Source organism: Tachypleus tridentatus, chromosome 10 (genome assembly GCF_004210375.1).
Source record: "Tachypleus tridentatus isolate NWPU-2018 chromosome 10, ASM421037v1, whole genome shotgun sequence".
NCBI classification, from domain to species: Eukaryota; Metazoa; Arthropoda; class Merostomata; order Xiphosura; family Limulidae; genus Tachypleus; species Tachypleus tridentatus.
The window spans coordinates 135,812,573-135,837,742 of NC_134834.1; the positions used below are offsets into that span (position 1 = coordinate 135,812,573).

General features: G+C 33.4%; 1 protein-coding gene across 1 annotated transcript; it reads right to left on the reverse strand.

The window, feature by feature from the left end:
• Window positions 1–714: 714 nt before the first annotated feature.
• Window positions 715–17,301, reverse strand: Pex13 (peroxisomal biogenesis factor 13). The gene is made up of 5 exons (XM_076463900.1): window positions 17,157–17,301; window positions 13,451–14,007; window positions 9,890–10,081; window positions 9,362–9,487; window positions 715–4,281 (listed from the first exon to the last, which is right to left on the reverse strand). Exons 1-5 carry the CDS (start codon window positions 17,291–17,293, stop codon window positions 3,890–3,892), a joined length of 1,404 nt encoding a protein of 467 aa, XP_076320015.1. The 5' UTR covers window positions 17,294–17,301; the 3' UTR covers window positions 715–3,889.
• Window positions 17,302–25,170: the final 7,869 nt, after the last annotated feature.

The following is a 25,170-nucleotide window of genomic DNA, read 5'->3' on the forward strand; positions in this document are numbered from 1 at the left end:
TAATGTAATTATAACTTCAAAATACAATGCAACATAAAGAAAGAAAATTTACATTTCATGTAAAATATAAGTAGCCAAAGAGAGTTGGTGTTGGGTGCTGCCAATAATTTACCTTCCCTCTAGTCATCAGTTCAAAGTTAATGACAAAAAAATATTGCCCTGACAAAGACAAAATAAGTAAGTGTGGTGGCAATGGAAATCAAACCTTAGACACTTGATTCATAAGTTTCCCACCTATCAATCATCAGTTTTAATACCTGCAATGGGCAGAATATATATATCCCATTATATAGATTTGTACTTAACAACAAACATAATAGCAATACATTTCTGTAATAGTTCGAATAATCAATGATAATAACAATAAATAACCATAACTTTAAATATTTCCATAACAATCAGTTATTAGTTTCTATTAGTTGATTATTTTCAGGACATTAATCAGTTTGACTGTAGTTTCAATTAACTGATTAGTTCATTTGACACTAATCAATATAATGCATGCTCATAGGTAATCATTTACATTGATTAAATTGCCCAATTCTTAAATTGATGTCTTGATTTATGTTTTCTACAAAAAAAATCTACATTAGCACATTTATATCTTAAATCTTTGTCAGTTAGAAAGATTCAGTTTACAAACAGTTGTTATATGAAGCTTTTGTTTAATTATATTCAATATCTAAATAAGCAAATTACTATCTGACACTGATCTTATAATTTTACATTTTTATTCAACATACTGAATTATATACACACTTTTGCTGATTTATAATAAACTTCTAAACACAGTGGCATGTACAGAGCTTTAATGAAATATGTTTAGACACTACTTTCTCATTCTAATATACAGCTTAAGAAATTACATAAAAATATTACTAACCCATATTTATATATATATATATACATATACAAATAGTAAATTTCACAATATCAATCACAAAGGATACATTAGTTTACACACATCTCTTTTTATTTGATAACACTCATTTTTTAACAGATGTGTATGTATAGAACAATAATTGTGCAGTTATTATTCTTTTTCTATATATATAACCACTCCCTTACTTTGATTACAAACTCAATTTTAAGCATGTTAAAATGTAAAAAAAAATGAATATATTACTTCAAATATAGAGAATGAGGGTTATATAAAATATGTTAGTAACAAGGAATCAGTGAGGCTTCACACACCATACCCACAACAACAGGAGCTGTAACACAAGCAGTGCTTAGTGTATCGGAAGGTTTAATACTACAGTTACATATGGGCAGTATTTTTTGATGAAACAAGACTTAAGACAGCAGCCTACATGTATAACACATTTAAACTCCCTGATGATTCAAGATCTTACAAATGTGACTGCAGCTACAGTAGAATAAGAATGTCATGGTCTTACAAGGTGGCTACAGCTACAACAGAATCAAAATGCCATGGTGATACAAGGTCTTACAAAATGGTTACAGCCACAATAGAATGAGAATGCTATGGTACCAAATTCAAGGTCTCACAAGGAGGCTACAGCTACAATAGAATAAAAATGCTATGGTGATTCAAGGTCTTACGAAATGGCTACAGCTACAACAGGATTAGCACTACTAGTCCATGAGCTATACTGTCAAGTTGTGGCATCATAGGGCTAAAAGTTAGGCCATGTTGTTAACATATATAACTATAATACAAAATGCATGATGAACTTTGTAACAGAGTAGCTCAAGCTAGCTGTTTCGGTTTTAAAAACCAAAACAGAAAAACTACATATATGTGTATGAAAAAATGGTGTATTCTGACACAGTATTTTTGCTGAGCCCACAAGCAAAATATGATTGTCAAAATATTTCACTATATATGTTTTTAGTAAATGAATAATTGTCTTGAATTTCAGCATGATATACAATACTTTTTTTTTTCTAATGACAATTATTCATATGGTACTTGTACAAAAAGCAAAACCTTCCCTTATATAAACTGTACCAAAATAGCAACATTTCCAGCTCCAGACATACATTTCTTTTATATTAATGACACTATGTGTATATGTTATTAATACCCACATACTAAGTTAATCAATTAAGTTTTCATACTGATGAACATGTTTTTGCATACACTTGCAAGACTTGACCAAAATTGGACCATATCAGAAGAACTTTCAAATGAACTTCCAAGAATTCATGTGCAGTCTGTATTCACCCATATCAGCCATCAATGATGTTAATGGGTTGAGGTACAACCTCTTCAGAGTAAAGGGAAACATGGAATCTGGAAAACTATCTCCATGCAATCATCTCTGATTGCATGCTGTGAGAGCTAACTATCAGTCAGCTATATGGTATCAAAGTCTTGAACAGCAATACAATGTACTCAGTCCTATGGATTGGCTTGTTGGATTCTGGATGCAGAGGGGCAGCTGCATATTAACTGGATGACAAGATATCCAGCTCCAGATACGGTGACAGAATTTATGCATGCAAATGCTTATGCAAATATCAGCTATCTGAATGTGAATGCATGGTAAATGGACCCAAAACATGCCACATGCAAAACCTGTGAAAATACGAGAAGTGATAAAACAGTATATGATATATTTGAAAACGTAGGCTTGAGAGCAATGAGGAAGAGGAAACTTATGAGGACAGAATATGACAATTTGTTACAATCAATACAATTACACTCAATTTAAAAACAGTAATGTTGTTCATTTCAAGCCTTCAGTGAGATTTGTTTTTGGTTTAAAAACTAAAAAATAGCATATATATTTTATTAAATGTTTTGTCAAGGTCAAACTGTAGTCTTTGCTTGCATGTGCATGTTGTTAAACTTTTAGTCTCTTCCTGGATGGAACTGTTACCTTCATATACATGAATATGAAATATACTGAATTACGATAAAAAACAGTGCAACCCCTACCACAAATGTTTAACTTCTAACAGCAAGCTACTATTGTCAAGTTTCTATCACGCATTTTCGATACCCTCTGATATATATTTATCAAAATACTAGTATAAAGTTTGATATCCTAGAATGGTACCACTGAGCAAAAATTAGTGTTCCAGCTCATGGATTATACTCATGAATGAATCAAGACTGCATGATAGATATAACACAACAGAGCTTTAATGTGAAGCTGGATAAAAAACTGTTATTTGTTACTTGAAGAAAAAAAAATACACAGTTTGTTTTGGTATTCCAATAGTTTCACCACTTGGAAAGTAATGATGTAAAAGTGTAATATATTATTGTGGAATTACGAGATAAACATGATGCCAAAATTATCTCCCATTAAATTCAGCTTTGTTAACATTATTTATAAAATGAATATGAACAAGCAGTTGTCACTAAAAATTACTAATAAGTATGTTATTAATTCTCTGTTTTACTGTTTTCTTCAATTAGCTTAATAAAGGGATAAGTTTGATTTTTCTTAACAAAAACTTTTTACTCTCAGTTTTGATGAAAAAGGAGAATTGTTTGTATGTGTCCAATGACAGATGGAGTCACAGTCAACAGTTTTCATTTATAGTAATAATTTATCTTAGTGCATCTTGCTCAAGGTATCTATGATGGTTCATAATTTAAGTATTAGAAACCCACTTTTTGATCTACATAGCTGATACCATCAACCAGATGTTACCAAATTATAAAGTTTTTGTTAAGAATAAATAACTTAATACTATCATTACAGAAAGTAAAAACTATTGTAAAAGAACTCATTGGAGAAGGAATATTTTAACTTCTAAAGGTATAGAAATGTAATTTACTTACTTATATTGCCCTTGTTTTCACATCATAAGTGCAGGTTTAACAACAATAAAATGTAAAAGGAATATTTCAAACAAGGTTTTTTGGAAGCAGAAAAAAAAAACATGCTTCAAAATGTTGAAATTAACTTTAATGGATAGAGCCACCCATGTTATTAGGTGTCATTGAATTAACCTGAGAAGAGCCAGAAGCTTCAGGTACACATGATAAACTACTGTTAACTGTGGACTGTTTAGGTAAGGAACTGCTTATCACTGTGCTGGATACTGATTTTGATACAAATTTAGAATCGTTGGCCAATGCTGATGCATTACACTGAGAAATATTAGCATCTTTAGATGTCACTGCCACATCTGTATCTAATTGGCTACCCTGTTCTGGTTCAGCAAAACATCTGGAACTAAGATGACTCTTCAATCCTGCCCTCCTTCCTACAATTTTCACATAATTGGCTGGTACTAGTCCAGAAATTTTACAGTCAGCAGTAGCTAAAACCCAGTCACGAGTTCTTGGTTGTAATTCTGAAAAGGAGGAAAAATTTTATTGAAGTCTTAAATATAGCCACAATTAACACACTTCAATCCTAAGATAATTTGTTGGTACAGTCAAAAAAATATTAAGATACTTAACATTAAGTAAAACAACACAAATTATGTTTTCTAACTTTGATTTTCTGAGTATCAATTTTTAATAAGTAGATTCAATTGAAAATGCTTATATTTACCATAAATTAAATCAAAAATATATCTTCAATAATACTTACTCATATTACAGCTATTACTCAACTGCTAGGGTTTCCTTCCTTTGACTATCTAAACATTGGTCTGATTTTTTTCTCACTTTCTCCAGTCTTTTATACATGTAATCACCTTTAATAATATACATCTTGTAACACCCTCTACCTATGTCAATTCAATCTCTATCCTGGTACTGTATATAAGCACTTCACCGAGATAATGTTATCACTTTATCAAAACTGACTCCACCTGCAGTTTTTAACATTGGCTCTTAGAATAGAGGAAGGGCAGGAGAGTTTGAATGGAGTTATCACTGGAAATACATTTTCAATTTAAAGAAATGTTAACTTCCTAAACATACTTCTTTCACTCACACTACAACTGGAATTCCACACTGATAAGGTGAAGGAACTGGTGAGGCATTATCCATACAGAAAACGTCTGCATGTATAATGAGTGTGCCAAAAGAAGACTGGTACCCTAGTAGGTGAATCACACTACATCCAGAACAAGCATGATCTTCACCTGGGACTTAACTGATGTACTGAGGGTGTAATTTCACATGACCTATAATCACTAATGGCTAGACACCAACCAGATAGCTGATGTTCCATTGTTTGGAGTTAGAATTATAGGGCAAGGGTCTTTATATCCCATGTTGGTAGCTAGAACAACTGGAGAGCAATAACACACATACACACACATGAGCACACACACATGTATATACACATACACTTATGAGTGGATTCCTAACCTGTAGCCATACAGTGATGCATCTGAGCAGCTGGAATCATGAAGAAAAGGTAAGAAACAATAAGTGGACAAAACTCCTCAACCTAAAGAAGCCCATACTTAGAATGAAAGAATCTTATATGCCATACTTAACCTGAGGAAACAAGACTCATATAATACAGAACTATGAAAATCCATCTTCACTCCCAAACCAAGTGGGAAATGTAAATCTGAAATGGTATTACAAGTAAGCTCCCATATAGGTTGATGCCTCTCTCACCAATATCTGGGAAAAAGAATCCAAAGACTTAAGTAGAAAGGCTTCAACTTTGTCCTCTTCTTGAAGAGTGGAGGAAATTCACTCTAACACTCAGAAGGAAAAACCTCTGTCCTCAACCCCAATGACTGGAAACTAGGCATTTTAGGACTCCCCTAGCTCCATTAGCAGAATCTGGAAAGTAATGTGCATTGGATAGTCCTAAGAAACAGTGCAATAGGTGAACCAAGTTCCCAAATTTTTAAACCAAACTGACCCAAACTTTTTAATACAATGATTAGCAAAGATGGGCAGGATCTCCTTATGCATTACCCTTGGATAGTCTATGAGTGGCAGTAGAACATAGTACAGTAATACTGCCCAGACAGACTCTAGAAGGTCTTATGGAATACCTCATTTCTACAGAGACTGTTGGATCCTAGACAAAAGATATTGAGTTAGTGTTTGCTAATGCAAAATTGGTTTGATAAAGCATGCTTGCTTGGGCAACACTCATCATAGAGTGGGATCCCATGAAAAAGAGGTAAGGGACAGTGAAAATTAGAGACAAAAGAAGCAATTAAAATATTCATCTCACCTTACAATCTAGCTGATGTGGTCAAGATAGCTACAGAAGGGAGTTGGAAACCCTTAGATAATACTGCCATATCATGCAAATAAAGTGAGATAAAAGTACTGGGAGAGATCCAGCCTACATAAAATCTTCCAGTGGGCAATTCAGCTGAGCTGCTAAGACATAAAAATGTTACAAACTTAATGCGACTTGATTTACAGAAATCTCCTCAACTTTAAATAGAGCCTAGAATAAAAAATATGGATCAATTTTCAAATCAACTTTGTAAATATAACTGAAGATAAACCCTGGGGAACTGAAAGATCCCAATAAATAAAATGTCATTGTCTATCACCTCTGAAGGAGTTAGTATGAGTCACATAAAACTTCAAGGTCTTAAATGGACAGAACAAACAACCAGGATCTGAGCAGTCATAGGGGTGAGAAACAGCAGTCAGATGAATCAGTGAGAAGGCCCTGTCTGGATATAGAAGAATGTAGGTAGAATGATAAAGTCCTTAGCAAATGCAATGCAAACAACTCCAACCAGCAATGTCTGCAGGCAAGTAGCAACAAAAAAAAAAGATAAAACTTAAAGGGAAGGGTAATATATGACATGAGGCTAAGGGCTCAAACAGATATTGAGGCAGAGTATGTAATACCACCTTAATATCCCAGTTAGTAATTGAAATTATATTTTGTGATGCAAGACCAGAAACAATTTGGTGGCCAGAAAACACTAGGGACCCAAATAATATCAGTCTCTTCAAGTGTCTAAAGATAATCAACAAAGCAATCTTACATAAGATGATCATAGAAAATGCTAAACCCTTGTTACAGCATCAGGTCACAAAACCACCAATGGCTGACACATCTGAACAAAATGGGTTCAAACTCTTTGTGAGACAACATTGTTGATATATATACCATTTCCTTTGATAAATGTCCATCATGGACCAAAAGAGATTCATTGAAAAATGTTGTCAATTCATCATCAAATTGATGTGGCATTTACTGAGAGGCTTTCAACAAACATTGAAGGAATGATATTTGAGAACTGTAATTAGGGTCAAATGAATTCTATAAAATTGTATTCCATTCAGGATGATTACAGACTCAGAAGTAGGCCTATTCTTTGAGTGTTTAAGTATGCATTCCTTGGTGGTGATAAGCCAAAGCTATCCTTTCATGTAACTGAATGGTAAACCTCCTTGCATAAACATCATTATCTTGGAATGGATAAGAACTAAGTTTTTGCTCTCAGACTTTTCTGCATTCAAGGAAAGCACAGATTCAAAAGCAACTGGGAAAAGATCCAAAACATCACACATCTTACTGATCAATTGACTAAAGGGAACCAGAGACAGTTGACCGAGACTGACCTCATGAGAAGCAGACCTAGTGAAGGAAGATACTGGAAAAAGTGAATCTAAATTCTCTTCAAAATGACCAGAATTGTCAGAGACCCCTGGAGAAACATCACTGGACTGAATATGTTTCCATCTCACTCTGAATCAGGTCACAGCCTCAACTGAGAGAACTCCCTCTTCAATTGCTAAGCAATGTTATGTACAAGAAGTGGAATAGGGAAAACCTGATCAGCCTCTATCCCTGAAACAGTAATTCAGGAGTTCCTGCTATATGTCACTTTGCTAAATATGTTTTTTTTCTTACAAAAATTAACTAGGTGATGAAAAAAAATCACTAAAAGTGTCTCTAACAGTCACAGTGCAGAGAAACATGTTCCTGAATGCTATGTCAAGATAAAGTGATAATATTATCTGAATGAAGTGCTTACATACAGTACCAGGATTGAAGGTGCATTGATAAAGGTGGAGAGTGTCATGAGACAAATATTGCCAGGGGAAATTAAGTGGGTTATAAAAGACTGGAGCAAGTAAGAAAAAATTAGACCTATGCTTAGATGGGCAAAGGATGGAAATTCTTTAACAGTTGAGAAATAGCCGTAGTGTCAGTGGAGGTAAGTATGCTGTGAAATAAACATTTTCTAAAAATAAAAAAAAATTATTCCCCCTCTCAATTGGTTATAACTTTTGTGCTTCATTACTGTATGATAATTATATTTATTTTTTAAACATTCCAAAGAAAAACCACCAAAGTTTTACATTATATAACCCAGTAATTTGATGAAAGTCACTAGTTTCATCTCAACTTACCCTTGGATTTATAATTGCCACTAAAGTTTCAAGTTAATTATGCCAGTAGGTTTATTAGTCACTAGTTTCAAGCCAGTTCATTCTATAGGTCAATAACCTAGTAAATAAAGTTTGGAGGCAGCTTGAATAAGTAATGAAAGAAAGTTTATTATAAATGTAAAACCTTTCAATAAGACTGTTCCACCATCTGTTACAAGTAGTCCACATAAACACAGCAATACATATACAGTTTGGAACATAGAGGACATGCTTAGTAAAGGTATCTTAGTACCTCAGGGAATGGGTTCAGTGTAGGACTGCTTTTTGTTCAATTAAGTTGGTTTCTTTTATTTTGCATTTGTTCAAGTTTGGTTCTTTGTTAAAAATAACAGTGTTTCATATAGATATACTGTGTTTTTTTTATGTCAACTACCATAGATTGACAATAACCACTGAAACGTCACGTCAACTCATCCAACGGTTTGATAACAGTCACTAGTTTTATCTCAACTCACCTAGGTGTCTGATAAAAAACACTAGTTTTATATTAACTCATCCAATGGTTTGAAAGTAATTAGTTTCTGGTCAATTTAACCAGCAGTCTGATATCTGGTACTAGTTTTATGTTCACCTCCCCAGCAATTTGATAAGAGTCACTAGTTTCATCTCCACTCACCCAAAGATTTGATAAGAGTAACTAAGTTCATCCTGTTGACTGATAATAGTTACTAGTTTGATGTCAACTCAACTAAAGTTTCTTATCAAGTAACCCAGTGATTTGATAAGTTACAAGCTGCATATCAACTCACCTATGGGTCCATAATTTCACATAAAATCTCAAATGTCAAATAAACTAATGATCTTATAAGAGTCACTAATTTCTTATCAACTTACCCAACGGTTTGATAAGAATCACTATTTCACTCACCAAATAATCTTATAATAGCCATTAATTTCAAGTTATCTCACCCTATGTTTGATACCAATTACCAGTTTTATATTAACTCACTTTGTGTGTTGATAATAATCACTAAGTTTCATGCCAATCTAGTGTGTGTTCTGGTACAGTCACTATTGTCATGTACACTTGTCTTGTGTTCTCATACAACCAATCATTAAAAGTTTCATATATGTTATATAACTCACCCTGTGGTGCTAAAATTATCTCCTGTCCAGCCTTCATAGATATTTCTTGGTTAGAACCTGCATTGAAATCATACATTGCTACTCCTACATAATGACTGTTTTCTCCTGTTACCCATTTCTCCTGATCTATATACATAATAATATTACACAATTAATCATTTTACTTGGTAATCCAGTATTAAATTGTGACAGTATGTCCAATGTGAATAATCTTTATCATAACTGTTCAATTTCAAGCATTAGTTAATGATTATATTAATTAGGAATAATGGAATTGCTCAAGATATACATTTTAGAACCTACAACTAGAAATGCAACAAAATATTGTTGCTATTCTAGTAAAATCATTCTTTACTAACTTAGTGAATAATGTAACAACTGTTCAAGTTAAATATTCTATAATAGTTACCACAACTAACAATGCAACAAATTTACATATTAAATTATTCTATAACTGTTAACTGTCAACAAAGCAAAATATATTCATGGTTTATAAAGCATATGTACATATAATCTAGCAAAACACACCTGCTTCTATACCAACAACTGATGACAAAAGCTTCCATATCAACCATGGAGCACCGAACACAACACCAAAAAACATTATGATTGGCCAGGAGGACTTAGTCTGGGCTACATTTTCTCCATTCATTCCAACAGTTGCAGCTTCCGATGCAAGGCTCCACACTTCTTCTGTATCTGGATGTTCTTTGCGTATTCCTATAAAAATGAATTGTTAACTACCAAGCTAAAATACCAGAAAAAAATAACTTTCCTCACCCAGAGTTCTCCAAAAAGATGTGCTATACTGGATATATTTCTGATAGTCCCTTACCTCATCTCACAAGAAGAGCTATTCTCATTCAGTAGAAACTTTTTCTTTACACATGTCACAAGCCTTGAAACTACTCTGTCCCAACATGTCTCTCATGTAAATCATCATGCATTCTCTTTTAAACAATATTAGCATGAAATGCTCACATGATGCACATGACTCTGAAGTTTGGCAGATGTGAGTGCCAAAGAAGTATGTATTGGCAGCATAGAAAAATTATATCAATCAGGATAAAGAAGACAGGTAGGGTGATAAAGGGTACATAAAATGTCATCAGCAAACAAATTGGGACATTGATGTCCACAGACCAAGAGAAAAAGGAAATACACCTTAAGGGATATACAAAACAAGGAACATGAGGAAAGTGGTTCATGTGGAGGTTAAATGAAGGCATAGAGGACCACATTATTTTCCAAATCCAGAAAGGCCTATGAATCTGGAAGGAATGCATGAGCATGGTAAGAGCAGAAGAAGTTTGTTAAGTGTTCATTGAAGGAATACCATATGGACAAAACTGAGAGAAAGCAGTGCAGCCATGGAAGACCACATCCCAAAAAGCAACAGAACCTTGTTAGCAGTTCGTGATGGAGCCGAGAGGGCATGGCGAGCTAAAGGTTCCATGGAACATAGACATAAAGAAAAAAACACAGCATGACTCATATTGGTGTTAAAAAAGACCCCAATATGTACCAGGTATTAGGTGGGTCAAAGGAATGGCTTCTCAAATTACATGAATGAGCCAACTTGAGTTGCCACAGAAAGGAGTACAAGTGGCCAAATCTTGCTCCAAATGAACTAGAAAGAGCCAGTTAACCATGTAATAATGAAATCTAATCTACAGGGCATGAAGATGATAAGCAAAGACCCACATGATTTAACAAAACATACATGGAGTCAAGGCAAATCTGAATGGGAGTACCTAAGTTGGTTAACTACCCAGAGATAGAAAACAGAATATAAAGTTGAGACTGAATTGCTATCAGGATGTGGTGATAAGCATAAGAGACATCCATTTTTGTCATCCACAACCCTTGGGAAAATACTTATCTCAGAGTATGAAAAGGCTACAAGGTAAACTTGGGAAGTGCTATGAAGCAGTTGAGGTGAGATAAATCAATGACCAGCAACCAATACCCAGTTTTCTTGAGAATAACAAAAAGACATGAATTAAAAAAAACCCTACAAATTTGTGAACTGATTCAATTGCTCGCTGCAATAGTAAATCTCAAACCACTTCTGAGAGACACTGCCATGTCATGGAATCTTGTGGAGGAGAAAAGGAAATAAGGTGAGGAGAGACAAATGGTGGGGAAAGAAACTGAATAACAAATCCTTCTGATAGAAACTGTATCACTCATTGATGAAGGGAAGCCAGTATAAAGGTGACTCCAACAGTTGAGCTCCCACCTGACCTAAAGGCACAGGATAGTTACTGGTACTGCCTGCAAGGGGTGTTACATCATTGAGAAAATCAGGGAAAAAAGCATCCCTATTAGAAGGAATGTTAAAGGTTAGAAGGATAAGAAATAGGAATAGCTGGCACATGACTGAGATAAATGGGCTACACAAGTTGTAAGGGGTGATGTCACCCAAAGCTTGATGCTGCCAGCAACTGTATCAAAGACATAACGTCTCATAAAGGAGCAAGATGTATGGATGGTAAATTTATCTGAGCCAAAAGTGAGAAACCACATATATAATGCCAGAGCCAAGAACAAAATGCAAGATAATGTGAAGGAGAAAAGTTGAAGGGTACCTGTGATAAACCTATCAGGATTTCTGTGGAGAGCATCTGATACAAGGTGTATGAAAGAAAGATACCATAAAAAGTTAGTTACAGTAAGATAATGATGACAATATTGGACATGACTGAGACTAACATTAAAATCAGGAGCTGCCCATCCAATTGGTCATGATGAAACCAACAACTGCTGAGCCAAAAATAAATAGTTCAAACAATGGTAAGAAAGGGTGTACTGATAAAAAGTCCTTGAAGGATGTGGGATGCTGATCCTTTCACTTAATTATAAGACAAATTGATCCACATGTACCTGTTGAGGGAGGAAATATCAAAAGTGGTGCAGAAGATCGCTAATGTAATAAGGAAGGGCAAGGAGAGTAAGAGATAGAAAAAAGGTATAAAATGTCACAAATTGAGTCACAAATTCTGTGAAGAACAAGTCAGGCCTAATGATTTCCCAGGCTGGAATTAGGAACAAACAAAAACTCCCGAGAGGAGAAAAATTCTTGTCATTCTGAAAAATTCCAGCAGATTCAAGAGGAGCTTGGGCAATGTCTGGAGACCAAGGTTGACCTAGATAGTGTTCAATCTCCTAACATATAAAAGCAGAAAGATTCACTGTTGGGTTGCCTGCATGTGAGATCTTTGAAAAAACAGTGGTCATTGATGCAACTCCCAAAGTGGTAAAGTGAACTTTGGAATTCATAACTTAATAAATCTGCTCATAATTGCAGAAATATAAAGACAACAATAAACTGGGGCAAATGAAATTAATTGGAAAATAACCACTATAAGAGAAACTGTTACATGGGAAGCATTAAACACAAAAAGTAAGACATCTGTAATGATAAGCTGCAAAACAAGAAGTGAAGGTTCAGTAGAAGAGTTTAGGGAGTCACATGCATCACATGAACATGTCATGCTGCAACTGATTAAGAGATGATGCATGATGATTTACATGAGAGACATGTTGAAATATTGTAATTCCAAAAGGGAGGGAGGAGGCACAAGACTAGTAGCATGCATGAAGAAAAGTTCCCATACAACGGCCAGCACTGGACAAGAATAACTAAGTGAGTGGAGGTAAGTAGCATATTGGAATCTCCTCTGTTTTATAAAATATTATACTTCAAATTTCATCCATTATTCTACAAACACTGTATTAGTCAAAGAATTTACAGTTTTTCTAACTAAGATGATAGTCTTTATCTATTTTAAAAAGTTAATTGGCAACAAATGCTAAAATTAAAATGCACACCAATTCATGAAGTATGATTAGAGTGAGTAGGTTTAAGATACAGCTAATTGTGCTACAAGTATAGAATAATTACATTTTCTAAACCTTGTTCTTCACCAAAGATTTTAATGTTTTAAAATAAATTGCAGTTTTAATGTCTCAAAATTAGATAATTCAAATGTTTAAAATATTGTTTATATGGTGTTCCACACAGAAAAAACGTTTATGTACAATAAAAATGCATACTAATCATGTGGTCACAGGAACTCAACTTACCTAAAAGATAAAGAAATCTTCTGTAAAGCCAAATAAGTTTTCTAAAAAGAGCTAGGGTAGTGAGAACCTGAGCAAGATGGTTACGAAGTCTTGTAAAATGGTCAGCTACTCCAAGAACAGCACGGAAAGAGCTGTACACAGCATGGTATGTTGATTCCAACATCATACTGACTGAAGAAAAAGCTTGGACAATGGATTCAATTGATTGGAAGGCCTGACGGGAGCTTTCTTCAGCTAGACGAATAAAACTGCTACCTACTGCCCCTCCCTGATGATCTGATCCATAGCCATAGCCAAACTGTCCAGGAAAACCATAACCATGGTATCCAGAGTACATGGAACTATAGTAGGGGCTAGAGAGACTGCTGTAAGGTGAATAACTGAAACCTGGAGAATATCTGCGATATGCTGACAGAGACTGTTCTGGACGAGGTGGTATAGGAGGAGGTACCCTTGAAATACCACTTGTAAGATGTGTTACATCAGACCTTCGCTGAAATCCAGCTGATGATTGAAGCCGTGGCTGTGCTGCTATTCCAGAAGCCTGGTTTGAATTCCTGTATTTATAATCCAAGTCTGTTTATATCTTTAAACAGGAAGTTAAAAACTAACATATTCCTTCTTACCAGTCTGTTCTAAAAAATTGAAACAAATAAGGACATAACAGCACCTTAAAATGGTGTTAACAAAAGGGCTATCATAACTGCTCCATCATAGATGGCTTTATACCTCAATCGATATAATGTATATATCTAATAGTTATACTAGCAGAAAAAAACAACCTTTTTTCAGTAACCATGAGCCAATAAAACATAATCATCAAACAATCAAGGGCCAATGACAAAATCATCTATCAACCAAGAGTTAGCATTCACTTACATAGGAATTAAGAGCCAATAATATATATCATTAGAAACGAGAAATTTTTCTCATAATTCCTTTTGAATTTTCTTATTTCTTTCTTTGACCAAATCCCCAGTTTGTCTATATTTTTGTAAGACTTCTAACTTGTATATCTGTTTAAACATTTTAAAGCTATGACAATTATCAATGCTTTTCTCTATTTCGATTTTAGTAAATCAATTAAGTTTTATCTTTCTCCTCTTTTTCTTCTTTATAAGATTGTCTGTTTTGAATTAAAATTAATTTATTTTCTAAAGATTTCCCAAATCTGTGTCATATGACCTCAATATATTAATTTTTTAATTTTATCTAATGGCCTTAAAATTAGCATGCTGGAAGAAAAAAACAGATTAAAATTTAATTTCTTTTTATCTCCACATTTAAAAAATGATCAAATCTAATTATTTGGTGGTAACTTTTCACAAGTTTTGTTTTTTGTCAAATCTTTTAACCATACCCCTCATTAGTGGTTAACAGTAAATCTAAAATTTCATCCCTCCAGTTGGCTTTCTCACCAACTGATACAGAAAATCATCTTGAACCTCTTGTTAAAATCTCTCTTCCTCTTCCTTTGAACCTATAAAAGCTTGGAACCTAAAAATAAATCTCTCATAATCATTCCAACAATATTTTTGTTCAAAACAACCCCAACCTCATCGTACATTTCTTGATGACATGATCACTCTGATCAGGTGGCCTACAACAACTGCCAATTAAATTTTTTTCCCTATTAAACCTTTTGATTATATGCACACAGATTAACCTCTTATCTACTACATTTTTATGTCACTAACCCCAAAACTTTTTAATTCATCCCTTATATAAAAGCCACCCCATCTCATATTAAAATTTCAATGACTGTTAAATAACTTACAACTTGAAAAGTTCCAATAATCCCATTATACACTTCCATTACATCTGGAACACCAAATTCATCTGTGTCTTTTCATAACAGTCTTTAACATTAGAATAATGACATATAAGTTTACCCTTAAATCTGTTATTGTCTTTAAGTCTGACAGACTTGTCTATTATTTAATTTATGTTCTGTCTCCTATTTCTAAACTCCTAATTGCCCTACCTATCCTATCAATTTATTTATTCTCAACTTCCCCAGGCTTCTCTTCAAAATACAAGTTTAGTTTATAATATTTAAAAAAAATACCTTCAGAGGTTCCTTAAACATCCTACTACCTACTTTGCTCAAATGGGGAATATTTCTATTGTATAATTTACCCTTCTACTGTAAGCTACACCATAGTTCAAACAGTCCACTTATTGTTCTAAATACCCCAGATAATCTTCTTTCATTTGATACTTGATCCTCCTAACTAATTCATTCCTACATGAGAGCCATACATATATTTATATCCCTTTCACTTTTTAAGCAGTTCTTCTGGTAAACACAAATGAACTGTAAAAACTGATTGAATAACCATGAGAAAACAATACATACTATTCCAGCAACAATCAGCCAACATTACACACATATGCACTCAGTACTAATAAGCAAATAACACACATTCAGTAATCAAGAATACCATTACCAACCCAATATAGGACCAATAACTATAAACCATTTAGATCTGATTGCCATCAGGTGCAGAATGATTATTAGATATTGGACATAATAATACATATTTTAAAAAATAAAAGATTATACCTCAGGACAGCTGGTATGGGTATTAACACTTTTACTAATAAAGCATAGAACAACATTTCGAACTAAGAAGGTTGAAGCATTGTTGTCTGCTTTATTAGTAAAAGTGTTAAATACCAACTGTCCTAAGATATATTTTTACTTCAAGTGGGTTTCTCATCATTACACAAATATAAGATTATTTCACTATACAGAAACTGATTTAATTCTAATGCTGATCAGGGCATTTGTGGCACCTGTCGTTAGCACTGTGATAAATTCATAAAATATCATTATTCTTATGTAAAATTATTGTTTACACTAAAATTATAAAAATTTATTTTGTCAATTACTAAAAAACTGTGACTGAATAGAATATGGATGTGAAGAGATACATCCAGTTCAACTTTTGTATCATGGTTAAAGCAAATGGATGAGTTTGATTGTAAGTTAATTTCCTTAATGATCTATCACCTTGACCTTTGTTGTGTTCACCTAACTATTCTCATTAAACTCACCTGAAAATTTGACAAAAGTGCCTTAGTGTATTCATGTAATTGGCAATCTACATTCTATCATCTATAGTATAGATCACGTCTATATATATATATATATACTCCAATGAAACTCGATGTTTCAGTTACCTGTGAATATTTTAAATACAATTTAGCATGCAAAGAATGCTGTAAATTTTCTTTAGAAGCAGTTAGGATACCTATATGTGCCTTATGCCGTTATAGTTATATAAACTGTAATAAGTGAATCGAACATGAAATATGAAAATGGAAAAAACAAATCCGTAAAAACAGTACAAAGTTAAATTTAACAAAGAACTACGAAAAATTGGAAGCAAATACTTCTTTCTAAGATAACTCATTAAAGTTTAAACTGAGCTGCATTTAAGCCTTTTTACAAAATTTTCCTGTTAGGTCAATAGATTAAACGTACTTAAAATGCAGTACTACTATTTGCTGGACATGTAGGTTGTAATTAAAAGTGGTTCAGTGAATGTGTAGCCTAAGTGACTTTTAATAATAATTTTATTAACAGTAATAATACTAAAGTTTGTCATGGTATCATTGAATCTTTTAACCTTCAAATCCAGCGGAAACTCTATTCGATTAAACTTGAAGGAATGTACAAAAATACAAATTATTTTCTTACCAATCAGTATATTGTACATTTTGCCTAAGACGAGCTGCTTCCCAAGGTTTTATGGGAGACGCCATATTATCACCTACGAACAAAAACGTCATTTGACACATATTTACTTTTTTTTTTGCTATTTTAAATTTTATCATGATGCTATAACGTATTATTACGCCAAATTGCATTCTTGGAAAATTAAATTTATGCTAGTTTTTATCATTATTGTTTTTCAACTTTCTCTTCTTGAATGCATCCGAGTTTTTTAACAAACAGTTGTGTATCTTTGTTTATTCTGCATGATATGAGCATTATCATTGTGAGAATTTTAAATGTATTAGAATTTAGACTAGGTTATAGAAGAATGAGCAGAAGGCATAAAGATGTCCTTCAGTTGGTCAATGGTAAGTTTTCGGCTTTATCATTCTCGATTTAGGGTTCGATTCTCCTCACTGGATAAAAGCAGATATCCCGTTGAGAAGCTTTGCACTAAAACAACAAGAACAAGGTATTAATAGGATTATGTAATCTGTAGACTAAAAACAGAAAATTTATACTACAGAAAACGTTTGGTTGAGTTTGGATAGAAATTTAAGTGAAAACAAAGTCACTCGTCTTATTAGACTACTCACATAAAAATGTGTAATAGGTGTTATGTCCGAAAGTTCTCCTTTTGACAAATGTTTTGCTTTAATGGTGATTCTATACTTTCTTTACAAGAGTAGATTTTTGGAATATTAGTAAATCAAACAATAACTACAGGAATAATGAAGAAAGTGTTAATCTTAAGGTTCACTAATTTTCCTTCGGATAATTGAGTAAGATCCAAATTGTTGTTGTAACGCAGATTTTTCTTTGTGGGTCCTTTACGATTACAAGTTCAAACTAATTGGACATACATCCACTTAATGAGACGAAATCAGTTTATTTTATCCTTTAAATGTTTATAAACGCTTTTAAATCACTTTTACAGTGTCGTGCTTTGTTAGGCCTACGTTTGGAAATGACATTGTATTTCTAACAATAATACTAGAACTATCGTACAAACAATCCTCTCAGTGGTGTATGAAGGGATCGCAAAGTGGATATACTTGGCTAGACGTGGCGAATATAACTTAAAATTACTATATGAATTAAATATACAACGCCCCAGTTCACCTTAGTGCCGACGATTCTAAATCCATGTACTTACGGGCCAGATTTCTTAAATGTCCATATTTCAACTGGAAAATGTTGAATAAATTTTCTCCTACAAGTATGATTTATACAATTCTTGAAAATATAACTACTGAAAATCCTTGTTTCAAAATTTTAACCCTGGGGCTACATTTTCTCATGATGACTACTGTTTTCTACACGTGTTCTCCTTTACAATATATGTAACGGATTTTCTGCTATATATTTATTTTACTACCTAAGTTTGTTTCAGTTAAATATATATTTAGAAACGTATGTAACGTATATTGTTAATTGTGTATTGCGAAAGTATCTCCTGCTCTCTAAATTTATTCAGAGAAAAAGAATCAACAATGTACAATGTGCGTGTATGTAAAATACTAGTGATTACCAGTATTATTACAAGCTGATTGTTTAGAATCGCGCCTAATTGTAGACATCGAATCACGCAGAAAGACAGTTTAAAAACATTGTTGGTTTGTACAGTCAGTATGCTATAAACCTCGGAAACTGTAATTGTGACAAAGGCTTATTTATTCGGAAAGAGCCCAGCATGGCCACGCGTGTTAAGGCGTGCGACTCGTAATCTGACGGTCGCGGGTTCGCATCCCCGTCGCGCCAAACAAGCTCGCCCTTTTAGCCATGGGGGCGTTAAAAGGTGATGGTCAATCCCAATATTCGTTGGTAAAAGAGTAGCCAAAGAGTTGGCGGTGGGTGGTGATGACTAGCTGCCTTCCCTCTAGTTTTAAACTGCTAAATTAGGGACAGCTAACACAGATAGCCCTCGAGTAGCTTTGTGCGAAATTCAAAACAAACAAAATTATTCGGAAAACTACAGATTTCGCACATTACAAACTTTAATAAATTAACTTTGGACGTTAGAATTTCTATGAGGACATTAGATATTTTCATCGGGAAAAACTTACGTGTGAAGAAGTGACCTTCCTTCCCTTCAAGAAATGTGTACCTCTGTATCAACATTGTTTGTTGTGAATTTCGCACAAAACTACACGAGGGATATCAAAGTTAGTCCAACCTACTTTAATAGTGAAAGACTAGACGGAAGGCAGTTAGTCATCACCACCCATCACCAACTTTCTGGCTACCAACGAATGATGGAACTAACCATACCATAATAACGCTCTCACGGCTGAAAGACAGAGCATGTTTGTTGTGACGGGGATTCGAACACGCGATCTGCAAATTCTGAGTCGAGAGCCCTAGAAACCTGGCCACGCCAGGCCTTATTAACATGGAATTGAAAAAATGTATCTTAGGACGGCTGGTATGGGTATTAACACTTTTACTAATAAAGTCGATAACACATTCAGTTCCTTACCAGATAAAAACACAGTATTATTTGTAGGTTTGTAAAACTTTTGTATATAAATCATTATTTGCAATAATTGTTATTATAAACTGTATTGTTGTTTCTATATTAAAATATGTTTGTGCTAAGAAAGAAAACTGTGTATATCATTCTTACGGCAAATATCATAAATTTGATACATATTGACACTCAATTAACTGCTAAATTTAGATTAAAATTTCCGGCTATTTGTTATAGTAAAGTGCAACATACGTAACAAAATATGTCGAATACTCATCCTAGATAAATTATAATACGTAACACATGTTATATTGTTCCTCTGATAAAAATGCAAAAAAAGCAAACAAATTGTAAGAACGTTTCCTTCCTAGAAAGCTGGTTTTCTTTCTGTGATAATATTTCAGCTGCTGATTTTCGTTACTATCCATTCTTAAAATACAAACATACAAATATGAATCTATCACTGAAATTCATACCATCTCTGTATAAAGCGGGTGATAGAAATTAATGGGATCTTCTTTACATTTCTATAGTAAATTCAGCTATATCAAGCTAATAAGAATAGCTATTTTGCATTAGATTACTTCCAGAAATCGTAAACGCAAGTTTTTACCATAGTGTAGCATTATATTAAGAAGTGTAAAACATATATAAGGAGTTGAATTAAAGTGATGATGCCCCCCCCCAGTGGCACAGCGGTATATTTGCAGACTTATAACGCTAAAAACCGGGTTTCGATACGTGTGGTTGGCAGAGCACAGATAACCCATTGTGTAGTTTAGTGCTTAATTCTTCACAACAACAAAATAAAATGATGATCTCATTTACATGCATCTCACTATGTCCCTAATTATCTAATATAACATCTTAGTCTCCCCATGAAATTATTTCCCAATATACACACTTTCTTGATATCAAGTACACACGTCATAAGGTGTAGAGAAATTTCCTTCTAATTTCCCAACTTTATGCCAACACCTTTTGTATTTACATCTGGAAACAATTTTCCAGCTTTCATTATCAAACTGAACCAAACTATTGTAGCTATATAATCAGTGTTTGCGAAAATACTACAGTTTCCAGTCCATACCAAGCTGAAGGTTGACCCATATTTCCAGTTAATTTCTGTTTCTCGGTGATTAATTCTTTGCTGTTCATTTTATCTGATTGGGCTCAGAGATTTATCCTTAGAGTATTATCTATTTGATGTCTTATTAGCTATTAATTCCTTACAGTCTCATGTGTAACAACCAGGTTTTCTACACACATAATAATTCCCTTTATTGTAATTTTTTTGGAAAGACTTCCCATTCCCAACAAACTTTTGTTTGTAGTTCTTGGTGATACGCCAATCCTTTCATATTACATTTCAAGTAGCTATTGTCTTTCTGTTTATTTCTTATATTTAGAACAACTAGTTATCTAATCAATCATTAAAAGCCGATATTTGGTAGGATATATGGTCAAGCTTTTTAAAATTTTCTACAAGTTTGGCTAAAGTTTCTTATTTTCTCTATACTTTATTCTGGAAGTTTGCTGGCCCGGCATGGCCAAGCATGTTAAGGCGTGCGACTCGTAATCTGAGGGTCGCGGGTTCGCATCCCCATTGTGCCAAACATGCTCGCCCTTTCAGCCGCTGGGGCGTTATAATGTGACGGTCAATCCCACAATTCGTTGGTAAAAGAGTAGCCCAAGAGTTGGCAGTGGGTGGTGATGACTAGCTGCCTTCCCTCTAGTCTTACATTGCTAAATTAGGGACGGCTAGCACAGATAGCCCTCGAGTAGCTTTGTGCGAAATTAAAAAAAACAACAACAAAAAACAAAAAAAAACAAACATTGTAGAAGTTTGTTGACATACTTCTGGTGTGACACTTCGAACTTGTCAGATAATGTGTTTATCAATACTTAATAGTTGTTAAATCTCATCTGAAATGTTACTTAATGCTATCAAGGGTGGTCCTCTTAATTTGGGTAGCAAAGTGGACAGCTTGTTGCTCACTATTCCAACTCTTCACTTTTAAATGACTTCGAATTGAGCCTGACATGTTTAATATGGTATCTTACCACCATAGTATTATTGGTTTCTTGACTGGCTGATGTTGAATTGGCCAGTTCAATTCTGGTACCAGATTTTGTAGTGTCATTAGTGGATCCATACTTGTTACTAGAATATGCTTTTAGTGGAACTCTTGAGCTATTGAAGAAAGAACTGTGGGGCTTAAACTCTTCAAGAGATGTTTTATTCTATTATTGATATTATTTTGTAATTCAGTAACACTCTATTCTCCCTTGTTGATGCCTTTATTTACTTCGCTTTTGACTTTGTTGATATTCTTATGTACTTCACAGTTGATATTGTCAATGCTCTTCAATTTTGTCATTACAACTTTTCCGTAATTCGGCATTCTTGTTATTATAGTCTATTTGTAGGTTATCGATCTATTTTCAATCATATTTAGTTTTTGTTTTAATTCTTCTTTAAATATTACATCTTCTTTTAAATCATCTCTTAAATTCTTGTCGTGTTATTCTTGGTAATATTTTAATTTTCTACACATTCCTTCAAAGTCATATTTTTCAGTGTTCTGTTTCTTTTTTCTAATTTTTTGCGTATTTCTTTCTAAATTTCTTTTATTTTCCTACAGATTTCTTCATTATCTCGTCATTTCAAGTAATGATTCCCTTTAACACTTTGATCTCGTTGTCGTTATTTTTATAGTCGAAGTTCAACTCATATTTATTTAACGCTCTGTCTTCTTTTCTCTCAATGATCTCCGGACACTACTATTGTAATGGAATTTTTTTTTGGGGGAGTGGTTTCTTACAAGATAGCAGTGGAAATAATTCAAAATACAGGCCACAGATTAAATCAGTTTATTTATTCCTTTGAACGTTTCTAAAAACTTAAATCACCTTTCAAAGTGTTGTAATATTTTGGGTCTAACTTTACAAATGCTATTGCCCCCCAGTGGCTCAGCAGCATGTCTGCGGACTTTCAACGCTAAAAACCGGTTTTGATGCCCGTGGTGGACAGAGCACAGATAGCCCATTGTGTAGCTTTATGCTTAATTCAAAACAACAACAACAACTACAAATGACATTATATTTCTGTAAGAACAGTAGGATTAATGTATAATTAATCCACTTATTTGTACAAAGTAGTGCAATTATTTTATTTTCTCCCAATCTTGACCCCCGGTGTGAAAGCGGCAAGTCTTCGGATTTATAAGGTTAAGATGAGAAGTTCGATTCACCTCGATGGACACAGCAGATAGCGTGATATGGCTTTGCTATAAGAAAACACACACACACACTTTCAACATTTCTTTGTATTTCAAATAACTTTCAACTTACATAATGCTGTAATGATATTATATAGGGATACTATTAACTTAATTTCACATTACATCATCGAAAATCCGCATTTCTTTCTATCTAACAAATAAATTACAACATTAAATAAATACATAGTTTGAGCAGTTTTATAACAATAATAACTATCTATTCAACAAAACTTTAATGCAGAGTTAAACTACGTTTTTCAAGTTCGCCTGAATTTCATGAAGTGAGACAGACTAAACAGACTGAAAAAAAATTCTTTATTTAATCTTAGAAACAATCAAATTGAATGTAATGACTGATGGTAGTGTCTTTATTGGAGTTTTCAAAGATCTATCTAAGAAAGAAGTTGATGATTCAGATTAAGAAAACGTGGCATTAAACACACAGAACAATAATTGTATTCTTTCTTAGGCCAGTGATATAGGTATTACTTGACCTGCTAGTGGAAATATCGCTTCCTAGTTTCACATAATACTTTACCGAAATCATTCCTCCGAGAAGACGCGCGAGATATCTTAGGTTATTTGTGAGAAATATCCGTATTTTAAAGTAACTGTTGTATAGATATTAGTCTTATTGGCTAGATTTCGACGTTAACACCATAACATCTTGTAGTTTTTAATTTAGTTTAAGGGAAATTCAAAGGAATAAGTCTCATTCAACTTGTTTTTCACCAACTGTAACATAAAAAGACTTGTATTTATATTTTTGTTTGTTCGTTATTTTCCCCTTACTACTTACTGCCTTCGTGATGGTGAATGACGCATACATACTCCGTCCCGCCATTGACATAAAGCGTATGAAATAAATGTCGCGATTGGTTCGATACTTATCAAACTTTTCAAAATACTGTTATCAAAAGTTAACAAACTTAATTAATTAAAATGTCAACAATTTTGTAAATGATATAAAGCGCTAGGGGTGAAAATTTTTCTGTTTCTTCAGTAATCAATAAATAGATTAACTGTCTGACAAGTTATGCGGTGTCTATTTTTGTCAGGTCTGATTGTGACAAACCAAAGTGGGTTTCTTGATGTATACCCATATATACATTTTTTAAAAAAGAATTTAAACGCATAAATATGTACATTTACTATGTTTCAATGAATCAATCACACTATACTCACTTTATTTGTTTCCCTTATCTATTAGCATGCAGCAAACAAAATTAATATTATTTTATACCAATCATGATTGTAATGGTTTTAACCAGTTCTAATTTAATTTTAGACTTAGACTGAACAAATGCACCCTTCATTTTGAAAACTATAATGTAATTTACAACATGTTTTCCTTTAATTTTTCACAGCTTTATGCTTGTGTTTTTTATGGAGTTATTCTAGTATAGTTGTTGGCATGGCAACATAAACAGAAGATAAAACTTGGCAAGAGACTGGAATGTTAACTGAAGCAATAAACAGGAAAGAAAGATTTTTAAGCTTTGTTTATGTTCTCTTCAGGCTAACCTATATACAAGGCTTATATAATTTTGTAAAATTAAAACTTAAACTGTGCTTTATACATTTAAAAGGAATTATTCAAGATAACAGTTACATTATTTCTACATACTTTTAAATAATTTCTCTTTAAATATGGCCCCCCGCTAATACAGCGGTATGTCTCCGGATTTACAACGCTAGAATCAGGGGTTCGGTTCCCCTCGGTGGGCTGAGGAGATAGCCCGATGTGGCTTTGCTATAAGAAAAACACACACACACACACTTTAAAATACGTGAGTGTTGCAAAACATTTCGGATATATTACGCAAAAAATATTCGTTAAAGCTTGTAGAATCACAATTTATTATATTATTTTAACTCAAAATACAACATTGATCAAATTGCTGAAAGCAAAATATTTACAATTATGTGTTAAATACAAAATGTTAAGGTAGTGTTCAATAATGAAAGAAAAAACAGCTATATTTTTATAACTTGAATGTTTCATAATTTATTTTCGTGAATAAAAGCAAGTTTTCATGTATTTTCATGCCCCCATTAGCATAGCGTTATGTCTGTGGACTTACAACGTTAGAAACCGGGTTTCCTTACTCATGATGGGTAAAGCAACTTTGTGTTTAAGCACGAACAATCAATCCGTGCTTTCATCTATGTAATATTATTTTATTTGAAAATTCCTCAAGATTTTATATTAATGAGAACCAGTACAGTTCATTGAAATTTA

Bases quoted from the DNA above. Each gene is read 5' to 3' on its own strand.
- Pex13 (XM_076463900.1), bottom strand. From the start codon at position 17,293: ATGATAAAATTTAAAATAGCAAAAAAAAAAGTAAATATGTGTCAAATG. The intron at 10,082-13,450 runs GTAAGTTGAGTT...TCATTTTTATAG, and splicing joins AAGATTTCTTTATCTTTTAG to GAATACGCAAAGAACATCCA. The intron at 4,282-9,361 runs GTGAGTTATATA...CCTCCTTTTCAG, and splicing joins GATAATTTTAGCACCACAGG to AATTACAACCAAGAACTCGT.